This window comes from Parasteatoda tepidariorum, chromosome 7, assembly GCF_043381705.1.
Source record: "Parasteatoda tepidariorum isolate YZ-2023 chromosome 7, CAS_Ptep_4.0, whole genome shotgun sequence".
Taxonomy (NCBI): Eukaryota; Metazoa; Arthropoda; class Arachnida; order Araneae; family Theridiidae; genus Parasteatoda; species Parasteatoda tepidariorum.
In genome coordinates, this window is record NC_092210.1 from 33,418,283 (window position 1) to 33,433,668 (window position 15,386).

The 15,386-nt window shown below is 28.1% G+C and overlaps 1 protein-coding gene across 8 annotated transcripts in view; it reads right to left on the reverse strand.

Moving 5' to 3' along the window:
* LOC107457581 (asparagine--tRNA ligase) overlaps positions 1 to 15,174 on the reverse strand; it is a 28,507-nt gene extending 13,333 nt beyond the window's left edge. For 2 of the 8 annotated variants that reach the window (XM_043039011.2, XM_043039009.2), the window contains exons 1-8: positions 14,967 to 15,098; positions 10,725 to 10,804; positions 7,084 to 7,163; positions 5,263 to 5,328; positions 4,988 to 5,170; positions 4,011 to 4,089; positions 209 to 279; positions 43 to 129 (exon numbers count right to left, since the gene is read on the reverse strand). In XM_043039011.2, the coding sequence (XP_042894945.1) occupies positions 43 to 129; positions 209 to 279; positions 4,011 to 4,089; positions 4,988 to 5,170; positions 5,263 to 5,328; positions 7,084 to 7,163; positions 10,725 to 10,761 (603 nt within the window). In that variant the 5' untranslated portion in view covers positions 10,762 to 10,804; positions 14,967 to 15,098. Of the gene's footprint in view, positions 1 to 42; positions 130 to 208; positions 280 to 4,010; positions 4,090 to 4,987; positions 5,171 to 5,262; positions 5,329 to 7,083; positions 7,177 to 10,724; positions 10,805 to 12,008; positions 12,089 to 14,792 lie in introns of those variants that run through there. The other 6 variants (XM_071183259.1, XM_043039010.2, XM_071183260.1 and 3 more) reach the window with 6 other exon arrangements.
* Between the last annotated feature and the right edge of the window lie 212 nt (positions 15,175 to 15,386).

Sequence of the window (15,386 nt, forward strand, 5' to 3'; positions counted from 1 at the left end):
TAGTAGCAGTTTGCAAAAGTTTTCTTCATACACAATACTTACACTTTTACCATCTGGAACTTCATTTATGACACCATATACACAGATTGATGATTCAGTAGTTAAAACTAGAGCCTCATATGTTTGACACTATGGAAAGAAAAAAAATAATTAAAAAACATATATGACAGACAACTGCTACGGAAATTAAAATATGCATAGTACATACTAATAAATCATTTAGAACACATTGGAGAAAACCAGAACCATCTCTTAAAGTGATGAACATTAAAGCTTTTCCTGAAAGTAAAACAAACTATTATACAATAATATTTTTTAAACATAGACATATGAACAGAAATTTTATTTTATAGTAAAAATGGCTAAAAGAATGGCTATATGCTAGAAAAGGTTATAAAAAACCACCAAGGATTAATATAAAGTGAAAGAGACATTCACAATTATGAAGATTTTTACAGAGTCCTTTAACATATAAAGACAGATTTAAATTCTTTTTAATGAAAAATATTTGAAAATATTTTTTACTTGAATTATTTGGTAAATTTTTTTCTACAATTCTTTCCCATATTAACAAAAATAGATTTATAACATGAAGTTCGAGTGCATTTCGAGTCTTTGGCATTTTGAGTTTATAAAAATACCATATATATTAACTCACAATATTTACTGATCACTTTTTTGTATACCCTTTAAAGATCAAATATTTTTTTTAAAATGGAATTGATGTTCAAAATGATGAACATGATAAGGAAATTTTGACACAGAAATTAGGGAAAGACTCAAACTCAGGGTACCATATCTGGAGAATACGGTGCTCTTGTAACCGTATTTGATGAATGTCTTGCAAAAATCTAACACATAATACTATGGTGAGAAGGCACTTTAACATGATGTAAAAGTCGTAAGTTTATTTTTGACGCATTTCAGGTTGTTTTCGACCAATTGCTTCATGAAAATGTTATAAAACTTTCTAGTAATTATCTTAATGGATGTGTGGCTAGTATGTAGAAAATCATTTTGCAGATAATCAAAGAAAACACGCAACACCACCGAAATTTTGAAATGATTTTAGTGTGTTCTTATTGGTCATGCTTTACATATAAAGTGCCATTTACTTGATTGTTGAGTTGTTTCTGCATCAAAAGCAAAGATATAATTTTAATTATCAGTAATAATGAGTTTTAAATTTCTGATACCTCTCAGAAGCACTTCATTCCTGCCCTAAACTGTGATTGAGCCATTTCCACAACCATAGCTAGATTGAGGACCAAACACTTCGAGGGAATGAAAATATCTCTCAACGGCCATCGAAGCTACAGAAGTTGTCCTCACTGCATAGACACCGACCATATCTTTGATTGCCCAGCCATGCTGGCGAAGCACTTCAGGATCCATCTGGATCCCCCGCAGCAAACTCCTCGATTCCATATTATTGATGTGGTCAAAGCTGTTTTAAATTCTTTTGGACAAATTTAATTTTCCTTGCACTACTGGACAAGACAACGAGTTTTATAAGGAATTTTCAAATAGTAGTCTCTTCTGACTTGATTACTATGCTGATCATTAATCAAAGCAGATGGTCTACCATATTTCTCTTTATCTTTAAAAGATCTAGACCATCTTTCAACTTTTTGTGCTAATCAAATACTGTTGTTGTAATTTGTTTAGAAGCTTTGTGTAGCATTTTAAATGTTTTTATAGGAGATATTTCACAGTGAAAATAAAATTTAAGGCACATTCTTTACCCAACATTATTAATTCTGAAAATAGACACAATCAAAATTCCTCTCTCATTAAATAATCAATTATTCACAGTCGATAAAATAAACTTTATTTTTAAATGCTTATAGATGTCTTGAGAATGTTTGATAAAAGATTGGTAACAATATCTGTTACAGATTAACTCTGATACTTATTGATCTGTCTACTCTGATATTTCTGGTCAGAGTAGAACATCCTTTTAATAGATCTCAAATTGGCTTTAAATTATTGTAGAATTAAAAAATATTAAGCACTGCTTTTTCTTGGAAACAGAATAACAAGATTCCATTTCTAAATGCTCTAAATCCGGTTTCTTCAACTTAGATATTGCTGAACCCTAGGGTATCCTGGGACTTTGACAAGAGTTTTGGAAGTGATCACTATTTACGTAATAAAAATCACTAAAATTTTGGAGTAATTAATAATAGTGAAAAAACAAAAACAAATTAGCTACCTTACCATCCATTATCAGGATATTTGAATTGTGATAAAATAACAATACAAAAATGATTTTGTAAATTTGAGTATTATAAAGCTTTGATATCCCACTTTTTCTGGCCTTTGATCAAATCTTTCTTCAAGAAAACCGTAAGCTCAATGTGTTCCCCTAAGTGTAAAAGGCTGAATACCCTTGTTCTAGATCTTAATCCTCATTTTTCATCATTATCAATCAATTTGTTGTTGTTGTAATAAGTAAATATGCAAAGTTAAATATAATTATAATACATAACTTTTTAATATTTCAACTATCAAACAAATAATATAAAATCAAAAAACAGACTTGGCTGATGGCCATAAAAATGCATGACACATAAATATTTTAATGTTTATGACACACACATTCCTAAAAATAAATCAATTTGCCATATAGCATCGTAATTGATTAAACAGCAAGTTATCTGATACCTTTTACTGCGTTCACAGAATACTTTAGTGTACAGACATTAGTTGAATTGAGAAATACATTTGGAAGTAGCAGACATTACTAAAACTAGTTTAAGCTTTCACTACTATATAGCATGTCATAACACAGAAGCAATGTGAAAATAAATAAAGCATTTTCTTAATTGTCCATTGTGGTGAGGGGGTCATGAGGTTATGGTCCTACTTAGTGACTAATTGTATGATTGTGTGACAATGTGGTCAATATTTCACATAGGCTGTCCTTACTTCTGAGACAAGATAGTACACATCAATCTGAAGCCGGGAGAGCTTCAAGCCGCAACTAAGAACCAAACCAGTCTCTCAAAATACAGTCAGCACAAAAAAAAAAAAAAAAAAAAAACAACCCCTACCTTGTTCACATTAAGCTTTCTTTTTTCAAGATAACGCAGTCAAAGGTTATTCCAGGCTTATTGCGAAAAGTCTATACACAATTTTGTGAAAGTTAAATATTATTTTATAATTTTATGAAAAATCACTAAAAACCAATGGCCTGTTAAGATTGTTTGTGAAAAATTATCTCATAATATTCTAAATATAAAATTATTGAAGAATCAGTTTCCTTGTGCCAGAGTTCTGTCTTTGAGAATGTGTGCAAATGAGGTCCGATTTTTAAGGGTGGAAAACACATTTTACAAGGAATTAATAGATTAAAAATTATAAACTAAAAAGCCAGCCACCCCATTTTTTTAATAAGAATTTTATGAAGGTCCATTTTAAAAACAATGTATGATATGAAATGATAGATTTTTTGCAAAGCGTCTAATATTACAGTAAAAGATTTTGTGAGGAATCTGTTTTCACAATAAATTTAAAGAGAGATTTGTTAATGGAAAATCTTAAAATGAGATTTAACGTAATGTTTTACATTAAAAAAAAAAAAAAAGCCTTCATATTAAAATATTAATATTAGGAATATCTTTCATAATAGATCATGATGATTATTAAAAACATCTAATATTTCAATAATCATTAGATTTCTACATTTTCTTAAGTAATTGCTAAATAATTTTGTTTTGCTTAGAAGGTTACTGCGAAAAATCATTCATATTCTGAGAACATGAGTAATTTTTTCACAGTACACTTCTAAAATGAGCATTAGCACTTTTTTACATAAGTAATTTTTTTCCCTTCATCTGAAAGAATATTTTGTACTATACATACAAAAATTAACCTGCGGTCAAAACATTTTGATCTATATAGTAAATCACATGTGATAATGTTAATTATGGCAAAACACAATATTAATTAAAATTAATATTTTTAAAAACTGAAAAGATAGAAAAGAAGCATCTATTTCTTTTTACCTTGTCTTCTTATCCTATGGGCCCAACCATAAACTTTAACTCGTTTGCCTCGATGAGAAACACAATCTCTTATTTTAGTCTATCAATGAAAAAAAGATAAATATATAATATAAAAATTTTACAAACAATAAACTTAATTGCTTAATCACAGAAGTCAGATTATATGCAGGAATACATAAATAACTAGATCAAATAGCTAGATTTAAAAAAATCTATGTACTTTTTCATTCTATTCTTCAAGTTAAAATGCTGAAAATTTAAAAGAAAACAAGATGAAAAAAATAAATATCTATGATAAGTAGAAAATAATTTGCTTATAAATAAATAATTTTTTGTTTAAAATAATACTTTGATCAACTGCTTTAAGAAAAAAAGTACACATTGTATTTGTATAAGACATGAGCACATGCAAGGAACAGCAACATTGCCGCTGCAATGGCGCTAATAAGAAACGACACTTTTCGTACACGTTATACATTTAACTGCAACATACACACAGAGTTTTCTGCACTAAAGCATACATGCATCATAGCATAAATTTTTATCGATGACTTTGGAATACAAAAACTAATAACAAAACTTAATAAGTATGTGGATAAATAGTATTTATGTGAAAAAAATTAAACATTAAACAGAAAATTTCTATTGGGCTTCCATCATTTAATAGTAACATTTGAAGCTAATATTAGTTATTTTAATTGCATTTTTCTGACATGCTATATAAGTAGATGCATATCAACCAGTAGACAAGCACAATTTTTTAAAAGGGGTTAATTTATGTTGAATGCATACTACAGTATAATAGCTACCTATAGTTAGGAAATAATAATTCTGGTATTTTTCTACTTATAGTGAGTCAAATATATCCCAGCCAATGTTAGGGGTTATATCGATTAGGATCTACAATAGAAACTGATAATTGCCAACAGATGATCGGAATAACTAAGAATAAAAAACATAAACAAAGACTTTACTACCAAAACAGGTTTAGGTAAAGAATCATCCATGGTGATGATTATTTTCTTTGCTTCTTCAAGATTTTTTTCCTTCCTTTCGGCATCACCTTGTTCCTTAGCAACTTTCTCGGCATTCTTGTATTGCTCCCTTTGCCAAATTTTCTTCACTTTCTTTATTTGGGATTGTGATACCAACTGCCACTTCTAAAACAATATTATTTCATTAAAACTGTTAATATTTTAAGAAGTAAATGAAAATAAACAAGTAAAAGGTAAAAGCTATGTTTGAATCATACCTCACCATCTTTGTTTGATTCAGCATAGAAACTTGGAAAAGGTTCCTTACCAGCAAATCTCATAGCCTTCAAAAATTAAAAATAAATAATGAAGCACCAAAAATAAAAAATGATAAAGAATTCTGTTAATTGCATTAGGTCAATCGGATTTTCATGACTCACAAAACATGAGCAACAATTTTATACATTATGATAGTCAATTGATTTATTGTCATTATTAATAAGATTCGAAATAGATAAGAGCTTGGAGAGAAAATTAGTTTAATTTAGGGGTGCACAACCTGCAGCCCGCTGGCCATATGCGGCCCTCCGACCACTGAAGTGCAGCCCGCGAGAGCTTTTGAACTCAATAAAAAATAAACAAAAATTTCAAATATAAAAAATTTCTAAAATTTTTTTATCGCACTCTTGAGTCATCACATTTTGAAGCTCTCAATTTTTATTGATTCTATAGCAAAATGTATGTGTACCGCGTTTTCTTTAAGCCGATTTTATCATAAATCAAAATGATTTTTTAAGCACTTATTTCCGCTTTTCAACATAATTAGAAAATCCTGAATTTTTATAACGATATTATTATGACACACAAGTTTCAGATCACCCATTTAAATAATCACTTTTTGGCAGTTCTTTCTTTCTTTTTTTCAACAATTTTTCTTGGGCAGTTATTGCTATGCATTCCCACGTAGTTTAAAAAATTCAGATAATTTTACTAGGAATTTTAAATCGCTCATTTCACACTCTTTATTCGTGCTGAGTTCAGCATTAATTTAAGTGATTTTTTTTTCCAATTGTTATACTTTTCCAGGTTATCATTATTAACTGCAATGTTATTACCAGAGACGAATTTCTATTCGCACATTTAAATAAACACTTTTTGATGTGGTACTTCGGTTACGAATTTTAATAAATCTATTTTTGATGAGATAAAAATGGAAATTATTTTTTAAGAAGTATTAGTTTTTTCATTTTTGACCGAGATCTAATAATTGAACACTTTAATTTTCTACAAATATATTACTAAGTTTATTGATAAAAAAAATTAGAACACTAATGTTTAAATACATATTACTACATTTGCCATTAAAATGTCTAAATATATATGCGGCCCTTCGTTAGTCAACCTGCTGTGCAAGTGGCCCTTGAATCAAAAAGGTTGTGCACCTCTAGTTTAATTACTTTACTTTGAAGATTTTTATTAGAAAAAAGTTTATATAATGCCAATAAGAAAAAACACTTTTAAGGTTTAATAAAACATTTCTAGAAACTATTCCTAGAAACCAAAATCCTAGTTAGAAAATAAGTTATACATATCTTTGAATAATTTAACAAGGTTCATAAACCTGAAATTCTACACTTCTAAGGATACTATCATTGATAAAAATTAAAACATTGCATAAAATTGAAAAAAAAAATGCAAGATTTCTTTTTATAAAATTAGCTTTTGAATCCCACAGTTTCAGCTAGCAGAAAGAAAATATTTAAACTAACAATATTTTGACTTCCAAAATTAAGCTACAGTTTTGTTTCTGTAATAAAAAAATTGTAAAAGTTAAAAATTCTTTCATAAATTGATAAAAAATCACATATAATTGCAATTTGGTATATATTTCTACAAATATATATTTGTAGAAAATAACTACCTTTCTTAAAAAAAATTATTGCTGAATAATTTTTTTTTTGATCTGGGGTTTGAATACAACACAATACAGAATACAGCTCTGCTAACACAAAATTTGAAACACAATAGTTATGCATTTTGCATAAAACAAAAATACAATTTATGCATGTGTAAAACAGAAAAAACAAACAATTAATTACCTGAAGAAGAGTTTTGAATGGTAATTTTTCAGAACCGTCACCAGAATCATCATTACCACTCTCGGCTATATAAATTTCCCCTATAAAGCACATAATGTAATGAAATTAAATTCCAAACCTAATAAATTTTTGCATACAAATTTTTAAGCTACAAATGTGTACAGAAGTCCATTTAAATTTTTCTTTTATTTCTAATGGCAGAAATTTAACAATACATACAAAATATTGAAATAACAAAAACCATAATATAAATTGTCATTTTCTCAGTTTTTCCTTCGCTTCTTGTAATCCCTTGGCAACAGATATTTGCTTAAAAGTACTACAATGGAGAATATGGCAACCATCTTGAACAAATTGGTCACAATAGATAGATCAGTATGACTCAGGAACCACATTTAAATCAAGGTAGTGACGATATGAGACTAAACAGTCATGTTCTAAGAAGATTGAGAACTGAGCCACATCCTCATGAGGTGGCCAGTAAGGAATGGTTTTTAGTCTGAAGTCTTTCAAAATATAGTAAATAATTCTTTTCTTTAATAGCAGATAAAAATTTTCTAGTTATAATTTATATCTAAGATGAAAAAGAGATCTAACTAACTCCTTGGTAATACAGTTCATGTTGGACCATGACCTCACTAACAATTTTCCTCCAAAGTCGCCTGTCTCTAGCTCTTTGTTTCCAGTTTCGGACTTTCAGAGTCTTAAGATCTTTTTCCACCTCGTCTAACCATCTCTTGGCTGGCCTTCCTCTTTTCCTTTGGCCCTGGCACTGCCCCTTGAATATCTTCTTAGTGCCTCTGTTTTCCTCCATTCTCTCAAGATGTTATAGCCATTGAATTCTCTTTGCTTTAACATAATTTATTATATCCTTTTCTTGAAATAGTCTTGAAATTTCAAAATTGTATTGCCTTCTCCACAGATAACCCTCTTTGACAGGTCAAAAAATAGTTCTAAGAATTTTTTTCCCCCAGGTAATCAGTATTTTTTCTTGTTTCTAGGTTGGAGTTCATGTCTCTGATCCATAAATAACGGTTGGTCTGATTATAGTTTTATAAACCTGAAGCTTTGTTTTCCTCGTTATTACTTTTGATGTTAGCAATCTCTTAAGTGCAAAATAACTGCGATTTCCAGCATTTAGTCTTTGCTTAATCTCTGGCATAATATCATTGTTTTCAGTGACAACTGAACCTAAGTACTTAAATTCCCTAACTCTTTCAAATTTTGTCATTTCATTAATTTGTAGTTCTGTGTCCATATCCGTTCCTTTACAATCCATTATCATGCATTTGGTCTTATCAATATTTATTTCTAAACCAAAAAGACTAGCTTCTTTGGTTAAGTCATTAAAATGGTCAACAAGTGCATTTTCACTTCTTGCTATCAATATTACATCATCGGAGAAAGAAAGGACTTGTTTCATTCTATTAAAAATAGTACCTCCTCTATTTGATACTGTGTTACGCATCACTTTTTCAGAGATCAGGTTTATTTTAAATTGTAGTCTGGGTATTCCCTTTTAGGGCTAATCTATTATCTTTCGTATTTCCCATACTTTTGCAGTGGTACACTAGAAAGAGAGGATACATTGAAGAGTGACGGTTCTAACCAAATGATGAAATTTATAAATTAAGTTTTGGCGTAAGTTGTTTTTCCTCCCTTTACTTTCTTGCCATGTTAAAAAAATATCTTTAACTCTTTATAAATTACACTCTAGTTCTCTTTCCCAATAGAAAAGGTTATTTATCAATTGCCAGTTATTGTGGCATGCTTAAGCATGTTAACAGATCTTTCCAGTGGGGGTTGTAAAGAAGACATTGTCATCGTCACTCACCTTTTATTTAGTTACTGTCAATGAATCAAAGTTTCTAGTTTTAAGAAGGAGGTGAATACTGAAGTAAAACAGCTTTACAGTACAAAAACAATTTTACGGCTTCTATGCCACATTTTGTGATTGCTTTAAGAATTTTTTTTACTGTTCCTGTCACCATTACTATTGCAGAATGCTCATCTTTAAAACTGAAAAAAAAAAAAAACAAAAAAAAAAAACACACATTTGAGATCAACGATGACTAATGCCAGCCTTTCTCCTTTGCCTCTCATATCTATTGAGAATGATAAATCAACTTCTTAAGATTTTTCTGTTTTCATAAACAATTTTGCTACTCAAAAAGCTAAAAAAATTGCATTATAATAATTTATTCATATTTTTAAACAATGTTCTAATTTTTTCCTTATATTTGCCAAATCTTGGATATAATTTTCCTATTTCAAGGATATATTATTCCTACAAATTATTTCATTCGTATTTCTAGATATAATTTTCAGTTAATGATCCTTTATATCAAGAGTGTATTTTTTAAAATAATAACAAGAATTCAACTTCGGTGTCATAGAAATTAATTACATTAAAAGTTTTAATTATTGCTCAACTGTGACGACATGGAGTGCAATCCCTAAGAACTGCCACAGACAATGTCAAAAAAAGTAAAAAGCAAGGATTGCATGATTAAAAAACATTTTACGTAAAAAAATCATTGATTTAACTTATACAGTAACTGCATAATCTAATATGTATATACTTATGGGCTGCGATAATAAATCACTGATATAAAAACTCATTGACAATAAATGCTTTCTTTTTATAATGAGAAATAAGTTTATAAAATAAAAAGTGAAATAAGATTTTTTTTTCTGTTCAAGAACAAGAATGTAACTTTTTAATGGTAATACTACTTCATTATTTTTTTCATATTTTAATGAGCTCATTTACAAATAATTTGATGTTTCCTTATCAGTAAATATATTTCAATTATACAAATTTATTTTATATATATTTACTTTTATACAAGTAATTTTCAAATTTTCAATTTTATTAAATATGCAGCAATGTAATATGGATGTAATGCATACTTGTAATTAAAGAATAAAGACTTGTTCTGTCAAGAATAATTTAATTTAAAAATGCTTTCTGATCTAAATTAATTTAGTTTTCATTTGACACACTGATACATTAAGGTTTTGAGTTTTAAAGAAAATATTAACAGATTTAATTTATTCAGTAATTTATTTGCCATAATTAAATAATAATATTTACCTTTTTATTATTAGTGGTGTTAAAAATCTTAGTTGCAGTATTGTTGTTAAATAATATTAAGTATTATTCATACATTTTATTATAATTTTGATCATTGAAAGATAAAACAATTAAAAAAACTGATTGAATTAAAAAATGTAATACTTAATATATATATTTTTAAATAAGATATGATCAACTTTCTCAATGTTTTGCCCTGGGCCGCTAAAACCTTAAGTGTGCCCCTGCAGGGAAACAGATATTTGCAGTTCACAGGACAAGCAAATTTTAAATAGAAGTGAGAGTATGTGCTTTTCAAACAGATGCAATCTGAAATTTTATTTGAAATCAAAGGAATTAGTTCACTTTCAGTCTGGAAAGACGAGCCTTAATTTTTATACTTCTTGTGAAAAATTTCAGTAGCCTACTTTTAGGCTCTGCTGAGGATCTATAAATACATCTAATTTTCTTTTTAAATATAGACTCATGTGTATGATACATTTGTAGAAATTTATGTCTATATATGTGTTAGACACATGTAATAATATCATAAAATTAGACTCACGTAATGAAGCACCTTGCATGTCGTCTTCTAAAGTCATTTTTCAGATAATAGGTAGATAATTAAATTTTCTTGATTTAAAACTAAAATAAAAATTTTAGAATCAGATTGACACAATAATACTAGATAGAAAATTATAAAAATAGATACATATAGATTCGAAAACTATAAGGCAAATATATAAAACTATATAGACAGGTACAGCATAATTATTTGTATTTTATCCATTTGGCATTTCATCTTGAAGAAACCGTAAGAAACTGGACAAAATAGAAGAAATTGGATGAAACTAAAAATGACTAATGCGATTGTTTAGCAACAGTTGTAGGGTTCAAACCAGTATGACGACATGGCAACAATTGTCGCCAAACGTTTTACATATGTCGCTAAAATCATATGCATGAGTGACAAATTTATCACCTTAAAACGTTTAGAGTTTACAAAATAATAACGAAAAATTGTTTTCTGATAAAATTATTGTATTAATTTTATTATTTGAAGCATAGAACTCAAATTGTAGTATTCAAATGGAATAACTGAAAGTGTTTGGTACAAATTTTTTGAAAATTAAATTTTGAAATTTCAAATTTAGATGTTGTGCTGTGCTTTGCAATTATGTGAACAATATATTTGCTCTTACATNATTATTAAATATGCTTCCTTAAACACATTCACAAATTTTTCAAAGTTTTTAAATGTAACAACCGTAGTGTTTTTTGCACTAATGACTTCTTCAAGATTACTTAACAAAAAAAAAGAAAAAAAAAAAAGCTTAAGAAAAAAAAAAGCCTGGGGCACCTTTCAACACTGTTGAAATGTGCCCCCTGAGCTCTGTTGAAATCTACCCCTGGTACAGATATTTTGGTTAAAGTGTCACCAACCACTTTAGAAAAATAGTTATTGCTAATAAATACAGTTAGAAGCAGAATTAAATAAACTAGTGGATGAATAAATATCACTTACCTTATTAAAAGATTACTGATTGATAAACAGTTTCAAAATCAGAACTGTATTTTTACTTTTGGAATGTTAAAACTTGTTCTATAGAATAAAACAACAGTGGTAAAAAGAAAGAACTAAATACTAAATGTCAGCTGTTATGCATAATTAAAGCTTATCGGCTGGCATATTGGCCAATCATTAAGCAATATTAGAAGGGAGAAATTCTAGCTGTTGAAAGGTGCCCCATGTTGAAATGTACCCCCCTCTCCCCTATGATACATTTGTAGAAATTTATGTCTATATATGTGTTAGACACATGAAATAATATCATAAAATTAGACTCACGTAATGAAGCACCTTGCATGTCGTCTTCTAAAGTCATTTTTTAGATAATAGGTAGAGAATTAAATTTTCTTGATTTAAAACTAAAATAAAAATTTTAGAATCAGATTGACACAATAATACTAGATAGAAAATTATAAAAATAAATACATATAGATTCGAAAACTATAAGGCAAATATATAAAACTATATAGACAGGTACAGCATAATTATTTGTATTTTATCCATTTGGCATTTCATCTTGAAGAAACCGTAAGAAACTGGACAAAATAGAAGAAATTGGATGAAACTAAAAATGACTAATGCGATTGTTTAGCAACAGTTGTAGGGTTCAAACCAGTATGACGACATGGCAACAATTGTCGCCAAACGTTTTACATATGTCGCTAAAATCATATGCATGAGTGACAAATTTATCACCTTAAAACGTTTAGAGTTTACAAAATAATAACGAAAAATTGTTTTCTGATAAAATTATTGTACTAATTTTATTGTTTGAAGCATAGAACTCAAATGCGTAGTATTCAAATGGAATAACTGAAAGTGTTTGGTACAAATTTTTTGAAAATTAAATTTTGAAATTTCAAATTTAGATGTTGTGCTGTGCTTTGCAATTATGTGAACAATATATTTGCTCTTACATATTAACAATATATTTGCTCTTTTAAAATTGCCTTTTATAACTTTTCATTTAAGTTTTTTAATTTCTAGATAATTAAATTTTAATATTAAAATATTTTGTCAGCTCTTAGTTTCTCTCTTTTTCTTATTTATTTGGTCCATTTGGTATTACCATTTACCAGGGTTGGCAGGTTTTTGACATGTGACAGTTTAAACCATGGTTTAAACCGTCACGTCAAAAACCTCACNTTACCAATATTATTTTAGCTTTCATCACTTAATTTTAATAAATACTAATCTGAATCATTATGTGATAATTAACCTAATTAGTTATTATACTTATATAGATGGCAATAAATATTTTTTGATGTGTACCATAACATGAATTATGTAATTGCAAAGTTCGATTTTTTTCTTCTTCTCAAGCTTGTCCTCTTCATTGAATTCTTGGACTGCTAAATGAATACCTAAGTGGTCCCATTGGATCACTAAATTTTCTTTACTGGTTTGAACCCTAACTATAAGAATATATTAAATTTAAACAAATTATATTTAATATAGCACCAGAAAGTTGATAGTTCTTCACATCAATTTTGGTACTTTTCGGGTAGCTGGAGACAAGCTCACCAAAAATCAGGGTTCGCCAAGTGGGCCCACTTTGAAAAAACCCGCCCGGGTNAACCCTGCCAAAAATATAGACATTTGCCAATATTTTTTTTACTATTTTTTATTTTATATTTCCTTTTAAAAAATTGAACATGGACGTTCACAAGAAATTAAATAAAATCAAAAAAATATTTAAAAAAAAGTTTATTTTCCTTGCGACTCGGTAACTAAAAGTACCCTACCGTTTAAAAAAAAAATCTACTTTCCTCTAATTTATTTTAGTTGTATATAAACATTTTAAATCTATATGTCATATTATTTAAGAGTACATTTGAGAAATCACATGTAACAGTATTTGATTATAAAGAGTAGTAGGTTATTTCTTGTATTTGTAAACTCTATATATGATTTGCTAAAATTTAAGTATTTAATAAGAAATTTGTTAAATTAGAAGAACTAAAAAAATTTGATTATGATACATTAACAGATGAATAAATAAATAAAAAACTAAGCTTTGTTTCTCTCATTTAAGCAAAACAAGGCAAAGAGTTATTTTAATTTTTATTTAAGAAATTAATCTTTCATTCTAGGCCAGTGGTTACCAACTAAAATACATTAGTTATTATTTTTTTTGCAGACAATTTTCGTAAAAAATCTATACGAGTTTAAAATATTTTTCTTTCATTAAAAAAATCTAATTTCATCGTTTCTGTGAAATTTAACATACTAATGGTGCAAAAAAAAATTTATTTCTCAGGTTTTGCATCCAAGAAAATATTAATTATTTGTAATCCAATACTTTTGTTTTTTACAACTTGATAAAAATCTGACAGTAATATTTAATGTTCCTTCAGACATAAAAGATTCCTACATAAAATTTTGATAAAGCTGCAGCTCGCCATTTTATTGGTGTTTTTAATTGAGGCCTCTGGCCTCATGCAATTTGGAAATCCCTGTTTTAGATGTTTATTAGTTTCTCCGTAATTAAAAAAAATGTTTATTAAATATCTTGGATATTAATATTTTTAATTGATTGAAACTATATATTTTTTTAAAATTTGTATTAATATTTTCCTTTAAAAAGGAGTTACTGCCATTCTAGTAGAAACTTGGAATGCAAAGTTTCATCTGTAAAACGCTAGTTTATGCTTAGGTATAAAACACAATTATTCAAAATGATAATTTGAAATGCAGTTTAAAAGTAATCGAAAACAGCGTATAAATCTTGTCATTAATAATTTAATTCTTCGCAACAGTAATCCAATATTAGACAATAGATTTAATATCAAATATTGTGTTTTAAAATTATTTAAACAATAAAAATTAATTGGGGATATAATAATAGTACAAATTTCTATGAGGAATATAATAATCGTAAATAGTATAAGAATAGTTATAAAGAATATGCATCAGTGTCCCTAAGTAAACTTAGGTTAGGTTAAGACATATATAAGGTTAAGACATATTTAGATTCTTAAAGCCGATTGGAAAATTAACGAAAAGTAAAAGAAAATTTACATAGAGATTTGCATAAAAAGATGCAGAATACTTTCTACTTACTTTCTACAGATTAATAACAATAAAAAAACAAAACCTTAAATGTTTAAACAAAATTATTCACTAATAGTCTTCTCTTTATTGGTCCATTTATAGCACCAATCTAAAAGAGATCTGACAGCCCAGAAAAATAAAAAATAATACGATATGAAATGATGAAATATTAACTTGAGTTACCTTTATCAGTAAATTGAAACTGCAATAGCCTATTATTGCATCAAAATTTTGAAATTCAAGTTGACAAAATTTTAAGTATTGTTGCAGAAGACAACACGATGAAGAAGTTAAGTTTAGTTGTAGTTAGGGCCCTTATTGTAATTGAATTTTTATACTCATAACTCAAGCTCTACTCGCGATCACAACAAATTATAGACGGCGTTGTGGTATGAGACGAATACCTGCGATTTCTATATGAACAGTTATTCAGTTTCTCTGGAGATGTCTTTAATGTAGCGTGTAGCATTGTGACGTTCCTTCTTTATTGTGACATATTAAATTTAAAAAAGAAAAATGTTTGATATTCTTTCTTTTGCAAACGAAAACAAAATGGCATCTCTTTTTTTTTAGTGGAGGAACATCCAAAACAAATCGGAAAAA